Source organism: Bombus vancouverensis, chromosome 13 (assembly GCF_051014615.1).
Source record: "Bombus vancouverensis nearcticus chromosome 13, iyBomVanc1_principal, whole genome shotgun sequence".
Classification (NCBI taxonomy): Eukaryota; Metazoa; Arthropoda; class Insecta; order Hymenoptera; family Apidae; genus Bombus; species Bombus vancouverensis.
In genome coordinates this window covers 12,845,221-12,864,331 of record NC_134923.1, presented here as the reverse complement: position 1 = coordinate 12,864,331, position 19,111 = coordinate 12,845,221, and the positions used below count along the sequence as shown (strand labels likewise).

The following is a 19,111-nucleotide window of genomic DNA, read 5'->3' as shown; positions in this document are numbered from 1 at the left end:
AAGGAAATTCGTGAAATGTATATTAGATCATTTACGGTTTCGTTACGTTTCGCTTGGCTTTGCTTCTTTTCGGTTGTTCAAAATTGGCTGACAGCGTTTGAGCGGTTGCTACATCGTAGTCGATACTATAGTTACTTTGTTAAACAGGGGTCCCGATACTTAGTTGGTTAGTTACGTTAAAATTTGCCAATACCTTTAATGACACAGAAGAAATTGTAAAAGTATCTTGGGTGCAATTTATTCGGCTTTCGAAACTAAACGATCGTTTACCCAACACGAAGAATACCGTTATTATCGATACGTTACCATCTAGTATTACGTTCAACCTAAATTTCACAATTTTACATAATTTCCAGTAAGGCTAAGATCTCGGATGAAATTACAATGATCGATATAATGATCGAAAAATTTATTTCCTTTGTATTCTGATCAAAATATTCTCTATGATAGTTATCTTCTTCTCAATGAAGATCGAATCTGATCCATCGACTTTCTTCTTGATTAACGAATCGTCGCTCTTTCTTTTATTCGACAGATTACTCGAGTCAAACTATCGCAAAACATCGATAGGAAAGAAAAAGTTCTCTTTCGTTGAATGTAATGAAACAAATAGGAAAATAAATTATATAATATAATATATAATATATAATATATAATAAAATAAGTGTGATACTCACTTTGGCATGTCCTTAAAGTACCCGTGCGAGTGCAGCAAATCGTCGAGGAAATACACGTTCCTCACGTTATACGAAGCCCTAGTCTCGTTTCTAATTTTTAACGCTTTCTGCAGCACCCTCTTCATCAAATCCTGCCACGTAGCGTCTTTCACTGGCATGATCACTTCGTCCACGTCCAATAAAGCGATATATTCGTACTCGTACATATGCTTGTACAAACAGTCGTTATAAGGAATCAGTTCGTTCTGTCTCTTATGATTGGTCTTCTTTGTCAGATACATGTGTTGAAAAGCAGGAACGTTAGGTTGCCCACCAGGTAACGTCAGCGGGGTCACATGGACCATTCCTAATTTCTGATAATGATCTAGAATCTTTGTCACGTTAGGATGAACCTGGAGCTGATAGAAGAAGATCTTGTCTGCGCCTAACAGGCTGATCAACTCGATCCATTCGACCAGTCTGACAGACAAATCCTCGTGAAGGAAATCTAGACCTTTCACGCAGACGGCAAAATCTTTTTTACGTTCTGGCTTATTGTATATGACTCTAAGATTATTGCTGGGAGTGTCGCAGCTCTTTTCTACCATAGAAACTGAAGCCGGAGGTCCCTTCGACCAATGAGACTGGGGAATCTTGCAGGCAATTACGTACGGCTGATAGATTCCCTGTTTGTAGTTACCCCATTTAGGGTACCAGATATATTTATATTCCATGGTCTCGACAATGACAGGATCTCTTTCCCCATCGTACCAAAATTGACAGTGAGTCTTTACAGTAGGCTCGATTCTATCGATCATCCCAACGATCCTAACGGCTGGCCCTATTCTCGACAGCTTTCTACGGTCGTAATAAGCACCAAACAATTGAAACGTGCCGTTACCGGTTCGCATCGTTTGCCAGTAAACGTTATTGAACTCTATATCGTAGATAGACGGATATTTCAGATTGGAACAGCTGTAATTGCCTTTAGTCTTGCTCTGACCAGCAGGATATTTGCTGTTCTTGTTCCAGTAAGCTAAAGGCAGACTAGGTATCCTCTGTTCTATTTCCTCGATCAACTCTTCCTCTGTTTTCGCTGGTCTTTTATCCAACAGTGGCTCCAACTCCGAAGGATTTTTCGTTGGATTGTTGGATATGGTGGTCAAAGTGGTTAAGAGGCTGGAACCACCGGAATTCGAAAAACTGGAGTCTGCCGAGGATCTCTGCAAGAGATATCTGGAGAGACCGAGACTGGAAGAGCCACGGTTCTTCATTATCTCGCGTCGACGATAGATGTCGTCGAGGAGAAGGTCGTTAGCGGACTCTTCGGCCGTTGGTGTCTCTCTGAGGCTGTTCTCCACATGACGGAATTGCACCGCCGCGATCATCACCAGGCCCCAGACGAACACGAACAACAGAGCGCGTCTGACGCACCTGGACCCTACGCCGCCACAGTTCTGCCACTTCATGCTGATCGACTAGCTGCGTATCGATTGGGACACGCTGGCTCTGTGGCCCCGGCTCCACTCACGCGGACGTCCAATCGTGTTGCGTCTGAAATCAAATTGAATAATGGTTACTAAGAGAAAGTATTTTCTTTCCTGTAAAATACTATAATAATTATAATAATTATTATAATAGTACAATAACATAAAATAGAACTCTCTCTCTCTATCTATCTATCTATCTATTTATTTCAATGAAATTTTTATAGTTTCTACTTTATTAATTTGAACCTGAATTTCTACTATGCATTTTCTACTTTCTTCGTATAGAAGAAAGATCATAGACAGCGCAGAGAATCGGTGAATTCTTATTATACGAACTAATATAAGCTATTCGTCTCTCGACAAATTCATATAAGCGGAACTCTACCGAGCAAATTTACTTCTGTATACTTGTTTCATATTTTATTAGGACGATTATTAAGCTCCTTTTAAACTCATTGTTTCTAATATGCTAAAAAGACTGTCTCGGCGGTAATATCACTTGCTACGTGTAATAAACGAGATAAATTAGTATTGGAGTATTTGAACATGTATTAATTTCCAATGATCTTGGACTTTTTCACGTCTTTGTAGGAATTGTTAGATCGTTCGGCCCCAATGTCTAAGTCATATTTATTGAAAAAGAAAGGAACGTACAGACTCGATATTCAAAAGCGCAAAACTTTCTTACCACGAATATTAGCTCTAGCGACGATGATTCCGTCGGTTTGTTCAAACTATTTTGCAAACTACTATCTTCGCAAAGTGAAACTTAAATATACAGGATGCTCCAAAGGATACGAAGATTGAGAGTACAGAAAGCATAATAGTATCTCCTGGGACGAGCCGCGTCGGTTCGCCTAACGTTTGGGAGGAAGTCGATAATAACCGGAAGCGTTTTCCCGACAGTTGACGCAACCGGCGAAACTGGAGGATCGTAATCAAACTCTTCCTCCTTATAAATCGAGTTACAAGAAAGAAACAAAAAGAGATTATCCTACAGTTGTTTTTACTCGTCGATAATCCGAGACTATGATCTTCGACGTAATTGCTCTTCCATCGAGGAAAATCTTTTCCTGTATACCATTAAGCTTGGGTTATTACTTGCGATCGCTCATCCAGAACAATATTACCATGAACTAAATGACTTCGAGGTTAGAGTTAGAGGTCTTCGTTGAACTCCGCGTTATTACGATCCTGCTCTTGTGAAATTATCCTTGAAACAAAATCTTGCATTCTAAATAAACTTAAAATATATTTCCATTCGAAATTTCTGACCATTTTGTTTTCGTATTGAAACCATGAATTCTAAGACATCGCTAATCTACCAATGATACTTTGAAAAAATAGCTTCTTTCGATTTACATATCTTCTTTAATTCGTCGAAAATTAAAAGGTACAAGACCCTATACAACGCGCATGCGAGAATACATAAAATATCTAAAGGACAATATTTGCTAATTAAAACAAATATCTGCCTGAGACTTGCTTTTTTAACTGCGTTTATAGGACTACGAATTTGCGTGAAACCGTAAACTCGGGCTCTTTCGCAATTGTCAACTTCGATTGTTCGGCTAATTCGTTCATTTAAAATATAAAAGATGTTACTTGTTATATTTTCTGCCTGTGATCGTGAAACAGTGTACACATAGAACTCCAAGCGATTACGATCCTGGTTTTCGAAATTATCCTTGACCTTTTTGGCGCTTGGGATGGTAATAATTTCCAATTTTATCGTTTTTCAATTTCAGTGGTGTACATGGAAAGCGAAAAACAAGCTTGGTAGACAAACGGTATGGTGGAAGGCTTATCTGGAACGAGTCGACCGTGTCAAGGTATCAAGAACGATACTGGACTTATTGCGGTAGCTTTCACGCCTGGCCGAGGAGACAGCTTTTATTCGTCTGTTTATTTATAAACCGGGTGTAAGTGGCGGAGCGTGATACGAATTACGAAAGGTGGTGAATAATCCGCGAGGAATGGAGGGGATGGCTTTCGACTTCTGTATTTTTGTACATATATTTCTAATTTTATTTTCACTCTGAGCTTATTCCTCGAGATATTACTTGCAAGATATCACACCTTGAGTTGTAAGTTTTATTTTATCATAGCAACGTCCGTCATAGCAAAAGTAAGACATTTGAATGTAAAATTTTATAAAATTAAGACAGAAAATGATTATAGAATTAAGAATTTAGTACTTAGGATTTAGGCAAATCGAGAATCGTAAAACTAAGAATTGATAATGCGTCTTTTATATAAATATATTGGCGTAATGGACGTTTGGTGCGATGAGCGTTAAATTCCAGAAAATTAGAGACGATCAAGATAATTGCTAAAGATTTAAAAAGACATCGAGATTCGAGATCCAGGCAGATACGTAGGAAATTGAAGACGTTGGACTTATCTCTGTACAATCGTACGTTTAATGTGTATCGAATAAAATAAAAGACCATGACGAATAACCAATGGTTCGCGGCTCGAACGTACACATGGTAAATTATTACCGTTAATAGCTAATAAGTTGCGTACAACAGTAGCAACGGAAAATCTTGCGATATTCTCGCAAAGAAAGAAACGATTACATGACCGATTTTACGACCTTGCTAAGTCACGTGGCGACCTTGCCAGTAGGAATGAAGCAAAGCTAAGATATACGCATTACGCATAATAGCCTGTAGAATCTAATGAAATGTTAAGTTGATTCACCGACTAACAGCATCGACGAACACGTTGAATATCTGATCGATTGTGAAATACGGCATTCCATCCTTTTCAATTAATGTCTAATCGAAGCTAAAGTTGTTATACCTATTCTAGATGATTTTCAAAGTTTATCGGAAGTTTGCAGGACATTTAATAATCGCAGGATTCTGACAGAGATTATAATCTTAGAGGTCCGGGTACTTAAATTTATTTTTCAGACTTTTATCAATTCTTATTAAGCAAAACTTTACTATACACAGACGCGTAAACTCCGACGTTTATTCAGTTTTACGAACCAATTATATTACGAAAGCTACTATAAAAATTTACTGTAATTTCAAAATCACATATATTCGATATTTTATAAGAACCAGAAACACAAGTTTAAGATATATTCTACACACACTATCTGAGATTCCCAGCTTCTACCGTTTCAGATATTTCTATGAATCTCTTTTAGCCAGAAGCTCGAATATTTAAATGTAAACCGATTGTTAAACGTAAATTTTAATTTGGTCGATTTTACGATTTCGACGTGTCGTAAAAGCTGCGCTATCGACGATAACACAACCGGTAGCAGATAAAAGTCGATTATGATCGGTTAAGAGACCCTCTCTGCTAGTCGAATCCTTGTTATCCAACCACGCCAGAGAAACAGTGAGACGCGCAGGCTCGGAATACGTGGAACCGGTTATGCTGATGGCAAAGTGTTTTTCACCTTTTGCACCTCCCTCTACCTGGCCATCGCCCAGCCGCTCGCGAACACGCCGATGCTCTTTCGTCTAGCTAGCACGACGCTGTCCAACTTAAGTTCCAGAGCTTTTAGTTGGCGAACCTATCTCGCTTTTGTCCGACGACGTGTTAACAGGCACGTCGTCGAAATGAAACCTTCGATTCGGAGGCTCGGGAAGTACAAATGCAGTTTTCTCAAGAAACGAAATGAATAAAAGAAAGGACGTATCACGCGTGTACTTGCACAGACTCACGAAGGTATTCGAGTACGCGTTACACTTTGCAATCTCATTAACGATATTACCAGACTCCATTATCGTGATTATATCGATAGAGTTCAAAAGGAATCTGAAAACGTATGCAGGAATTATTTGATATTTAGCACGAGTATAATATTTCACGGAGATTACAAAAGTATTTAAACGGTCGATTATTCGCTACTTTTGTAAGCCTGAATATTTAATGGGACCATCTTTAACACCTCTTACATGCTCAAAGTGGATATTCGTGTCGTATGCTAGTTATGTACTAAATATATACTCGCAACAAGTATCTTTTGACTTGTTTATAGATTTTGACGATCGTGATAGTCGAGTCTTGTCACGATGTTAATGAAATTTCAAAATATTTCACGTAACATTCACCAATGTAAATATACAAGTTTTCTATTCAAATACCTCCGTGGGCATCTTACCGACCCAACAACAGCTAATTGTCATATATTTCTTCGTCTTGCGTATTTCTGGTTTCTTGCAGAGAAAGGAAGCGAAAGAGAAAGAGAGATTACGAGGCTCTCGGATTTGATGAGGAAAGTTTGGAGGAATAATTGAGTTTTTAACCTTCTATAACGAGTTAAATACTACATATTCAAATGAGAAGCCAAATTGATCGATTCCATTAAGATAAATTGATTCTTAGGAAGTTAAACATTAATCGTAAACCCTCTCCTATTCGAATGAAGAAGTTTGTATATTTTATAGAATTAAATTTCATTTTATCTATTTATTAGTATGTCACTATATTTCATTCCTATATCATAAGACTGATCCCCGATGATTTATTCTAATTATTTTCAATTTATTTCTTAAGTCTGTCATAATTTATTGTGGCTTGAGATTCGTTTAATATATTATAATTTATCGTAAGTGATCTAGTAAATATCGTTTTTCTTTGATAAATAAGATACATTCGAGTTATCAAAGATTTAACGATTAATAGGTAAGTTCCTTTTTAGAGTAACTTTCTGAGGGGTTACTTACGAGGAGGGTTGGTGTGTAGGGAGATTAAAAGTTGAGGGAAGCTTCAGAGTGGATGAAGTTTAGTGCTTTGGGAGGATCATTGTAGAAATTTTAAGACTCTCCGAGGAAAATATTTTATTTAATATTTCTATTTAACGAGTATGGAAGTTTTTATACGTTTTACGCGTCCTGGGAGGATTATAGGTATTAAGGTCTAATTTTAATCTTAACAAATATTTTCACTCGCAAGATACGTTTAATCTCTTCAAAAGGAACTTTGGAGTAAGAATAGAAATCTTTCTTTTCGAAAGATCTCCAATATTAAGCTTAACTGTAATCCTTCCATTACAAGAGCATATTTCTGAAAAATGTTGAGTAAAAGTAAAATATTCAGACGGAAGAAGGATTCTAAGTTCTTCGGAAATTCAGGTTCAAAGTAAAAATCTTTCCTTAAACAGGAACATCTAAATATTCGTTATTCGTTCTATCACGAATCTAAGAGAAAACCAAAGATACCAAAACGTTGCTAACGAAAGGGAAACCAAAGTACTACGAAAGTACCAATGTCCTTCTTGGGCCACTGGATTCAGAAAAGTCAGTCGTCTAGGCGTTTCGATGAATGGGATATCGCGTGCAAGGGAAAGTGTCACGCAGATCTCTCAATAAGCGAACTGTCCTTGCAATTTGAAAAAAAAAGTTATCTCGAATTCCATCACGAACTAGCTTCGCGACACGACAGAATTCTAACTAAATTCGATTTAAAGACAAGAAAAAATATGTTTGTTTTAAGCGGGAAGAATGATAATCCAATAATATCAGCGATCGGATGGAATTTCAAATAACAGAGAGAAATTTTGAGGCACGCGCTTACGCTGGGCGTATTCTAGAATCGCAGTGATTCGAACAAATAATTTCGAAACTTATCGCGAAACTTATCACGAAAGATGATTAGGCCTTCTAGCGGTCCCTAAAATAAAAGTGTACGATAAACAGATGTATCTATTTTTATTTGCTTGAATCTCTTATGTTTGTTGAAATTGTCACGAGGAAATTAAATTCGTCGATTATCTGGAAAATTGAAACACGGAAGATTCGATAATACTGATCGTTTATCGTTGCGTTGTCAATTTTTCTGACGAGTGGATCAAAATAGCTTCTATTGGTTGCGTTATTTTTAAGTTAAGTGACGTACGGAAGGATGGAATTTTATTTTTGAAGAACGTAGGATTTCAACTTGAAAATCACTCGATAGGAATATCGATTGATTTTGATCTACACGATTAAAATACAACGTGAATATAAGAAATAATATCGAAACAATTTCATTAACTCGTTTAATTTATATAGAAATTACTGTTAGTAATAAGTAGTAGTGGTAAGTAGTATTGCTATTAGTATTAATAACTTGTAAACTCTTCTATCCGAATTATTAAAACGTCTATTAATTTTATCTAACATTTCGTCTAGCTCAAAAACTACTGAAAAATCAAAAAACTACAAGAATATTCCTGGCTGGAAAGCGTCGCTTTGTTGCGTGTAGCCAGCACACGAGTTGAGTAAGTTTGCCAGGTCGAAACGCTGCAGTCCGCTGTACTCTGAGAGAAACTGGACCCAGAAGCCGTAAATTCGTCAAGGTTAGGGACTGGGCGTGTCGTGACACAGCTTGGCGATAAGTCAATCTTTATTGGGAACGAAAGATCAGGACCCTATACCATTGTGCAATATCTGGAAGCATGGAACTTTCTCGATAACGAATCGAGAGTAACGAATCTAGACTTTGGGTGCTGGGCTTAAATTCCCAACATTAGAATGACCACGGTAACGATTTTGAACCCCAATATCTGACGTGTATTAAGATAGAGATATTCCAAAAATTCGATGTAAACGCGCGATATCGTATTATAATTTTTACAGAGATACATGTGTTAAGTTACGATGTACGTATAAGTATATATCTGTGTATCTGAAACTATATTTTAATTTTATATATTTAAATGTTATAAAATAAATTTTAATTTTAGTTCATGACAATAGCAATTTAACGAGCGCGCTGGAGAACGATAGATCAAAATTGCGAATCTTAACCTAATGAATGTTTTACGTAGATTACGTGGATTAGGAAAAACGTTCACATTCGAAAATTTCATTATATTTCATGGAAGAATCACACTGTTTAGTACACGAGACACAGCGTTTTGCTATTTCATCGAGGATGTCAAGCGTTTTGGATCTTTTTAGTGGTTTTTAAAAATTGTAATGCTTTAAAATAAAATAACTGTGAAATTAGATAATTATAACATAAGAAAACAATCGCGAGATTACAAAGATTTCAATAACGAAAGCAATTGCAATCGTCGACCATTCCCAGTTCTCCACGTAATCGTATCTCGTAATTACATCTCATTCTTCGACGTATTAAAGTCTCCTTATACTTCGTTCAAGTATCGTATCGTTCTATGCAAGAAAAATATACTTTACCGCTGCAACGTAGAATATATCTCAAGAACGAAAAAATTGCAGATTCGTCAACTCCGCTGTACGATCTTTCAAACATCCCAACATTCGACAATTCCTCTAAATTCTGCAAAACGCGATAACCACGATTCCTATAATTACAACGTAAAGAATCTAATAAAAGTGGAAAAGATTTCAAGCAAACCCATTACGACCATCGACCTCTACGTTTCTCTGCGCAAACTACCATTCGCATTCGAAAGTTTCATTATACTCGAGCAAAGAAGCATGCCGTTCGACAGAGCGTTCGAAGACAAAGCGTTTTGCTATACGACATCCAGCTCAACCATATGGAAAGTCGACTGGAGAGAGCGACTGATGCTGTTGCTGTACATGTCTGCTCCAATTGCGATTTCTCGCTTACGCGTGCTAATTAACCCTAATTGTAGCAGCCTGGGGAGAGAAGCGGGAGAACCAGAGACGATTTCACTCGTCGAGGATCCTTCTCGTCGATCTTCGCGATTCGAGAGTAAGATACCATTGCGATGTATCGTCCACGATCGTAAACAGACACACATACGTGTATACATACACGTGTCACGCATGCCTGGATTCTTTCAACACCGAAAGTTCCGTGTTTCGGTGCTCGTGTATTACTCCTGGCAAACCGCTGGTTACGTGGAACGACAATTACGGTTATGTCAAACTTGGTTGGTTTGGCTTGTTTGCTATGATGCTTCTAACCACTCAACGTCGTAGCGTGTTAAGTAACGAGAGTGCAGAAATAAAAGGCGATTATTAGACTGCGAATTTTTATGCATTTTTATATTTTTAGAAACACAACTAGACGGATGGAATTTAAATAGAATTTCGTTTCATCTATCGTTTGTATCGTATTCGCTTGTCCTATCGAGACTTATGCCTATTACCATATTTTTCTATATGTACGCGCTCCATACATTTTCTCTCTATCTTTATTACTATTCCGTCCTATGTCTGTTCCTTAAAACTAAATCTTAATCCGCTTAATTTGTCCAAACTGTTCATATCTTAATTTAATTTTATTTATATTCGTCCGTATCTTAATTTCTTCATTCCTTAAAGCCATATCTTATTTCGCTATCTGTCTTTGTATATCTATATCTTAATTTACTGCACGTATTATTATATGTCTTCTATGCGTTAGTCTTTGGATTTCACTTACCAAATATCTATTCTGCGTGTGTTTGCATCGCGTACGTTTATGCCGAATTTACAGATACAAAAATGCTTGCGATTCAGAAAAATATGACTCCTTATATCAAAATTTGCTATTTAGTGGTTACGAGATGACGATTTACTTTTGGAAAATATGCGTACAAGTATTAATAGGCATCTATTTGTATCGCCTTTTATTCATTTTGTAACATGAAACGATTTTATGTAACGATATTATCTGTCTATCATTAAAAAAAACAGCTTCTTTCATTTATGCCACAAGATAGCAAATTGATAGTTTATGGGTTCTAATTAATGTACTCTAACGAGTCATTTAAAACCAATTATCTATTTCAAAATATTATTTCATAATATTCCCCTCAGCATCTTTAGCTTTTAGCGGTTCTTTCGAAGAAAATACACGTTCTCTCTGAGAGCTAAATTCTGAATAGTTTTTCTTTTACTTAGCACAATTACTAATTGCATAGTATAAAATTAAGTTCTATAGGCTCTAAAGTCCCAGAGACCCATTATTTATTCCTCGATAGTCCGCATAACAAACGACATCGACTGTGTTTGAACCTTATTCGTGCATCGACGATGAATGAGGTCGATCATTGATCGATGGAAGATCATTAAATATGAAAGAAGGAACGTATCGGATGATACTCGTTTCTGTGTCATGGAATTGGTATTTTAATGATAATTGAATCATTCCTAAAACAAAGTGTCTGCTATGGAAATAGCTATCGCCCAATGTCCTTCGATCGCTCGTAGTAATTTTTTTTATCTTTAAAGTTGTTAATCTCCAGTCCGACTCTGTTAATGAGACGCACTACCATTATCTCTATTTAAAATCATCTTCGTACTCGGTGAAAGGCTCACCGCACTAAGATAGCATCGAGCAAGTCATCGTTTGCAAAATCGGAACATAACTTCAATCATGCGAACCATAATCGTTAAACAAAATTCTCTAAGAAACCAACCACTCGAAAAGAGCGAACCAAATTATCATTAATCGATCAAAAAATGATGAAATCCCACTTGATATATTGGAAATAAATCATGCGTAATTAAGTACTCTGCGATTAACGAAGATAAAATTATTACTGTTGCATAGATCCCATCTCGTGTTGGCGGCAAAGGACGCGTGTACCTTGTACCTTTAACAAAGAGGTTGAAAAAAATTCCTACGAGTAATCTTTGAGATCTTTCCAAGAAAAATCTCCAACTCAGGTGGAACAGCACACGGAAAAGCTTTGCTGTCTCATATATACTCGAAGTAAACGAGGAATTTCTTAACAAGGATCTAGTCACCAAGAACCTCGATCGTAGACATCAAATTGCATTAGCAACATGCATACCTAATCTGAAGATCTAACCCATCACCAGTCTGCGACATCTGCAATCGTTAAATTATCGTCAAACACATCCCTTTAAATCGTGCTAAATAAAATTATTCTCGCGACAAGTACCTTTTGAAAAGGAACTTGAAGCGAAAATCTCTGTGATAAAAATCAAGATTCAAGCGTTCTCTCCCCTCTGGAAGATATATCGTTATTTAACAAAATCTCTCTCTCTCTCTCTCTCTCTCTGCATTTATCGCATTATCGTCGCTAATAACCAGAAAGGTTGATGCGACGTTGAAATTTATACAAAGAGAAAAGATTATAATTTTTGTAAAGTCGATTTCGATCTCGATACACCATAATTAATCAAAGTTTTTGTAGAATGAATCTCGATCGCAGCAAATAAATTACAACTATCGACGCGATTTCCTACATTGAAACGCTTGTAGTAGATAAAATAGAGGTTGAAAGAAGCAAGCGGTCGAGAGTAAAAGGATCGCACCCACGCAGCGATTCATAGCAATATTTATAGGGCGATGGAGTTAAGCGACCGGGTTAAGCGCGATGAGACGTTTTAGTTAAACGAGCTGCCTGCAGCGAATCGACCGACTTTGTCTGCGATTATATTGCCATCTCGGTACCTGCAAGATACCTCGTTAGCTAAGCAAGATTAAATTGAAGAGAAAAAATTATAATTACGCTTTGTAAGCGCATCAATGCGTAAAGCTTGTTAAACAATGAAAAATTGTTCTCTCACTGCAACGTTTTTTCTAACTCGATAAAATAACTTTTATTACCAGACTGCGAATATTTATGCATTATTGAAAAATCTACAGGCTGTATACGATTTCGAGATTAATTTCGCACAAATTATAGCTTGTTGATCGATCGATGGCCGTTCAGATTGTATTTTTGGAGATGCGTTAGATTAATTTGTTAGACAATTTCTACGTATTACTCGAAAGATTAGATTACACATTAGATCGTAGATATTAGATAGATAGTAGCATTTCTAGAAAATTCAGCAACGTAAAAATGTACAAAATACAAGTGGTACGCAAAATTAAACGTTCATTCTAACAAGGTGAAGTAAATTGCTACTTAGTTCTCATTTATTTATTTGTCATTTATCGCCCTTAAATGTACTTTCTCATTTGTATCTATGCATTATAGTTTTAGTAATTAGGAAGTAGACTTATGGGAGATCGAAGAGTTAAAAATGCTGTAAGAGCGATTTCTTAAATCTTCTGCAAAGAGTTTCAAAATATTTGAACGCTATTCAAATTTTCCCCGCAAATTTTCTAATATTTACGGGCCGGAGTGTACGTGTTAGAAGCTTCGCTTTTGCTCGGCAAAGGGATAGAATATAAAGCTCGTTTGGTATTCGTCTCGTTGCGTCGACTCAATCATTGATGACAGTCAGACCACGTATCGTTAATAATCGAGCGTTTGTGGACGCACGGCTAACTCGCGCGAAACGCTCGGAACGGACCATCAGCTTGCACGATACGCTCGCGTAACACGCGTGTATCGCGCAATTAGGACAGTCACACGCGAATACTTAAACGACACACGGCCGAGTCGAAAACCAGGCCGTTGTTCCCTTCCACACACAGGAAGCAAAACGCGTCGCGTTAAATCGACGTCCGCCAACGCGTCATCGTCTGCTCTTGGGGGATAATCGAACGTTCCAGAGACTTTGGACGAATCTCCTCGTTTTCTTGCTTTAACGTCGTCGTATCGTTTACGACGATTTGTTCGAGAAGCTTTCAATTTAGGGGATCATAGAGGACTACGTTATTTCACATCGATCTGATCGTATTAGCTGCTCGTTATTTCGCTTCGACGTCACTGTATCGTCTATGGCAATTTGTTCAAAAGTTTTCAATTTATCCGATTATAGAGGACAACGTCGTTTCGCTTCAATGCGATCGTATTATTTACAACGGAGAAACTGAAAAACGTAACAGTATTCTTCTTAAATACGATTTTATCGCTTCCTTGTTATTTTACTTCGATTATGTGATTATCCATGACGATTAGTTCAAACACTTTTCAATCGACGAAATTACAATGGACAACTTATCTTATTTGTCTCGTAACTCTCGCAAAATTATTAGTTTTTACAAAGTTTTTTTAGATTCTTATCAATGAAAAAAAATAAAAAGGATTAACAACGATCTATTCGCGTTTCGTCGATGGTAGACAACGTTGTGAAACGGTAGTCAGAAAGATTGCGCGGTGTCTTGCTTACACATTATATTATAATACCATTCAGATGATATCTGTCTTACGTCATCACTTTAAAATGCTGTTTTTATAATATCTATCAAGTATCTCGCGGTGTACGGATAAGGATCCTCGTGTTGGTTAAAGTCTTCGTCAATTATTCTAGGTTTCTCGATTTTTAAGCTTTTAACGACGTAAATTGACAGACCAAATATAGCAGATACTATAAATTTCACGTGCTAAATATCACCATACGTGCGGCAATTATTAATATTCGTGGCGATCGCAGAGAAAAATAACACGATGAATACGTCTTTCTACGTTTTTTCATTTTAACGTCAATTTTTGATTGTTGCGACTAAAAAGAAATATTTTAACATGAAACAGAGAGAAGGTCGCTGAGGCTCAGAAAAATGGCCAAAGTTTTGTGAAAGCCAAAGGTAAAACTGTTAGGGAAGAAGAATATTTCAATAGCTTTCGATATTTTGATATCGAAACAAGCAATATTTTTGAAATTATGAAAAGGATGAGAAAGGCTTATATAACTGCGCAATATAGTTACAAGCACGGATAGTTACAAGTTTATATAACTCCAAAAAAGAAAAAGAAAAATGGACAAGTTTGATAACCGGGGGCTAATAAAACCTGGCATAAGAAAATACTAAAAAAAAAAAGAAAAAAGCAGAAAATGTAACTTGTCGTGTTTTTCCCTATAGATTCCACTTACTTGTTACTAAATTTCGTTTCTTTATTTCCTACAAAAAGTCGAAAACACGCGTGTTCTGTATCCAACGCGAAAGATTTTGGAAATCTCGAGAATACAGGGATAATTATCTTGAAAATCGTCGGTTCTCGAATCTTTGTCGTTTAATCACGCTGTCATTAATCGAAATCATACTCCGTGGATTAAACTTCGTTCGCTTTGATTACAAATCGTTTAACTCGTTGGAACGAGAGGAAAGAACGAAGGGTGAAGAAATAATAGAAAGACCTCGGCCAGTTGTTCCAGTTCGTTTTCTTTTCTACCCGTTTCGAAATTTCTCAGGATATCTGATTGTAATGCTTAGCCTTTTGGAATGACGCACGGTGAACATGCTCAGTTGATTTTCAGATTATGTTAATTACGGTTAACGTACGATCGAGTAAGGTTGAAAGCTACTATTTGCCCGAGGTAAATGGAAGAAGAGAGACTGTTGATTCGTTGCAGTTTTGCATATTAGGTTCGCAAATATCTATTTGTCCGTGTTTGGAGAACGAAACTGCAGTTTGCCTTCGTTTATAGCATTTTAAAAAACAGTATGATAATCGAAGTGTGATTAACTAAAGCGTGAATGATCGTTTAGTGGAAACCAATTATAGATTGTTCGATTAGAAGAATAAAATGCAAGTTGTCCGTCTAACTTTGCCATTAGAAAAGTGATACTACGATTTCTTCTTTTTATTTGAGATATTTTACGAAAGGGTATAACGTTTAATTTAAAATTTACGCATTAAACAGATACGTACAGGGTATATCCGAATAACATGTACGAAGGGATCGTGATTGGTTCCTTGTGAAAAAATAAGAGGAAAATGTAGAATAAAATTTTCGTTTAAGGCTTCGTTTTCAAAGAAATAGAATCTGAACGTGCTCGGTTAAACAATTCGTTTAGTACGCTCGTATGATAGATTTTGAAATTTATTTTTCTCGGAAACAGAGCGTCTTGCGGAATAATTTTATTCCACATTTGCGATTTATTTCCACGCGTAGAATAACGTCGTGTCGATTATTTGTTGCCGTTCGAAGTTAGCCGTGTTCGAGTATTGCTGATAAATTTTCAAACTCGATTCCCTCGAAAACGAAACGTCGTAGGAAAAAAACGTTATTCTATATCTTTTCATAAAGAATCGCTTCGTTCGCCCGCACGTACGCGTTATTCAGCCGCACTCTTCATAGAAATGAACATAAATGGAACAAAAATAAAATAAAAGATATAACACAAAACGAATAAGACGAATAAAACAGAAATGCGTAACGTAAAATCCAACTTTGAAAGCGTTTCTTTCTTTCTAACCACATTGCAACCTCAAAGAGATAAGAAAAATATCCAAGCTTCCTCTTTGACACGTTGTACTCGTCGTTTACTTTGCTTTTTCCTCGACTTCCTCTCGCGGGGGAACTGAAAAACACAGCCGCCGGATGTTCTAACGAAGAAATAACAGCATGAACGATCATGGCCACGAAATTAATCGACGAGAAATGCTACTTCGAGATTACACGGATCCACGGTAAATCATCTCTCCTTAATCGTTTCCTTTCTTCTTATCTACTTCTTCCTTTCTTATCTAAGAATAGGCAAACAAAAAATGGACCAAGATTCTTTCATACGATACTTTGTTTCTGACAAAATGAAATATGAAAATGTAACGAGTACGCGTGTACCAGTGCAACTCTTAAGTAAACGTATTGAAATTTTCTTAAAACGAACCTTTAAACGGAACAGTTTTGTTCCACATCTTTTATTTATTTTCGCGTGTACAATAACTTTCTGCCGATTGTTTGCTCGTATCCAGCCGATACTTTCGATCCGTTTTATCGACGATAGAATCATCATGATCGATTACTGATTATTATCATGCTTATATAATAAATTTCATAATAAATATGATGGTGTAACTGCTACTAAAATGTAGTCTATAGGCACTTTGTGGCCTGACTCGTTAACAAATAATGAACGAATATTATAAATATACATAGAGAAGCAGGAAAATGTTGAAACCTGTGTTAAAGACGTGGATGGAATAACAAGACGAAAAAGATTTCAAATCGGAGCACAACAGGAAACGTAATAAGCCTGATTATGGTCGAGTATGGTTCTACTATCAAGATTAAAGCAAATTAATTAAAGATCAGAGGGCGTGATGAGAAGCATGAAATTGTTGAATGATATTAAATCACTTTACATACATATACATCTATGTAGCTACTACGTAATATTATGTAGCTAAGGTGCAGAAATATTTTTAGTTTCGTTTTTACGAGGTTTTTAAACGTCGGTTCCAGGGATTTTCATCGGGAATTATTAAAACTTACAATGCTTGAATCGAATAAAAACTTACGTAAATACACCTGTACCGATGGATAGAAGAACATGGAAAGATAAGCAGTACAAGATACGTGATTTTAAAAATTTCGATTACGATAGGTAACGGTGATAGATAAGTATGGTAAGATTTTCAATTATTTTCGTTAACGCGATAAGAAATTCTATCACAAAAATCTCTAACAACCGTATAACCAAGCAAATATTAAAAATCTTTCCTCTATTTGTTCACTATTCGTAGGAATTGATCTGACTCTCAGAGGACTAGGTAATTAGTTGGTAGATTTTATTTCTAAAGAACAGAGATGCCTGATTTTTCTCGAAACTATCTTACGACCAAATACGCTTGTCTGGTTTAATAGGGCCGTCCTTTCGAAAAAAGCAAACATCGATAACGATCGTTGTCAAATTTTCGATCGTAAGAACGAAATCGAACGAGGAATTGAAAAAGAATGGGAACGAATTTTCCGATTGCGAGTCAAGTTTTAGATCGATAAGGGGTTTCAGCGATTTCGTAAAAAGTCGTCGGTCCGGTCGTTCAAGCGTATATAGACGATCCAGAAGCGGATCTATACAGAATCTATAGAGGTTCGATCGAGGTCACGATCACTTTAACGGTAGTTTTCTGGGGGACAATTGCTTTTAACCGTGAAACCGTCCGTATCGAAAAGCTTGCACCACGCGATATCGCGTTATAATTACGTAAGTCCGATGCAATTCCGTCTTCTCGCCAATCGTGCTAACCGTTAAGCTTCTGAAAGGCTGAATCGAAACAATCGATTCGATTCTTCTCTATCGCGTTCCCTGATTTCTTTCCCTCTTTCTCTGTTTCTTCCTTTGGTTCACGCACACACCTCTGGCATTTTCTTCGCGAGATATCGAAAGGCGAGGCGTGGCGAATATTTTTGATGAAAAAATGGCGTAAACGTTGAGAAAGTCGGGGAACGGGTGAGATTGGAATTAGAAAATTGCTTGGTTGAAATAAAAATGAAACGCATTAAGACGATACGACGCTAAGAATTTTAACATTAATTCGTACAATTTTTCGATCGTTCTATTTTGAATAAAAAACCACTGGATATTTAAAGAACGAAAGGTAATTTCTGCAATAAAAGGGAACGATGTTTTCTTGGAAAAAACAAACGTTTCGCGAACAATGTGAAACGAGTTGAAAGTTGGTTTTGAAAGGATCGGTAACACGTTCTAATGAGATCAAAATAACGAGGACTTAAAAGGAATAAAACGATAACCAGCTAAAGGAAGGTCATGTTTGAAAATTTGTTAGAAACGTTACTTCGTAAAATATCGAAGATCCAGAGGTTGATTTTAGAACGAAGAATAAATCGATTCTGCGACTGTTGGCAGAAATCGAAAGTACCATTCTAATTTACTAATTCTCTGTACCGGACAATGAATCATAGTGACGTATACGTGATAATTTGCGTATTACCGTAATACAACGACAAGGTTAAGAGGTTCTTAAACGACCAAACAATTCTCTTCTATCCTGCTTGAGTAAACTTTTGAATAAGCTGCAACAAGATTTGCATACAACGAGCAAAGATACAAATCGATCGAATCACAAATCGATTCTTAAGTTTTATATTCGATTATCAGTACCTACTTTCGCCGAAAAACCGGTCTGACAAATTATTTGCCTAGAGAATTATCGTCTTTCAAGGATAATATTGGCGTTGGTCGTTTGTTACGGTTAACGTTTCTTTAATCCTCGAACGACTCTCGATAATAATTTGACAGCTGATCAGGACGAAATTAGGCGGACATCGATGTTAATTTGGGTCAAGTAAATCACGGATGCGAGAACTGTCGCGAAATCAACGCGAATTTCACTCAAGATAGACACGGTTATGGATATGTTTAATAATATAATATAATAACAATATCAAGAGAAGCATATACGAGGAGTGACATGATCGACGCGATCGGAACAGAGCTAAGAAAAAAGGTCTGGAGTAACTC

At 36.7% G+C, this 19,111-nt stretch overlaps 1 protein-coding gene across 3 annotated transcripts in view; it reads right to left on the bottom strand.

The window, feature by feature from the left end:
* LOC117159106 (uncharacterized) overlaps positions 1 to 19,111 on the bottom strand; it is a 70,591-nt gene that overhangs the window by 5,050 nt on the left and 46,430 nt on the right. For all 3 annotated transcript variants that reach the window (XM_076623735.1, XM_033338657.2, XM_033338649.2), the window contains one exon: positions 678 to 2,210. In XM_076623735.1, coding sequence (XP_076479850.1) covers positions 678 to 2,125 — 1,448 coding nt within the window. In that variant the 5' untranslated portion in view covers positions 2,126 to 2,210. The remainder of the gene's footprint in view (positions 1 to 677; positions 2,211 to 19,111) is intronic.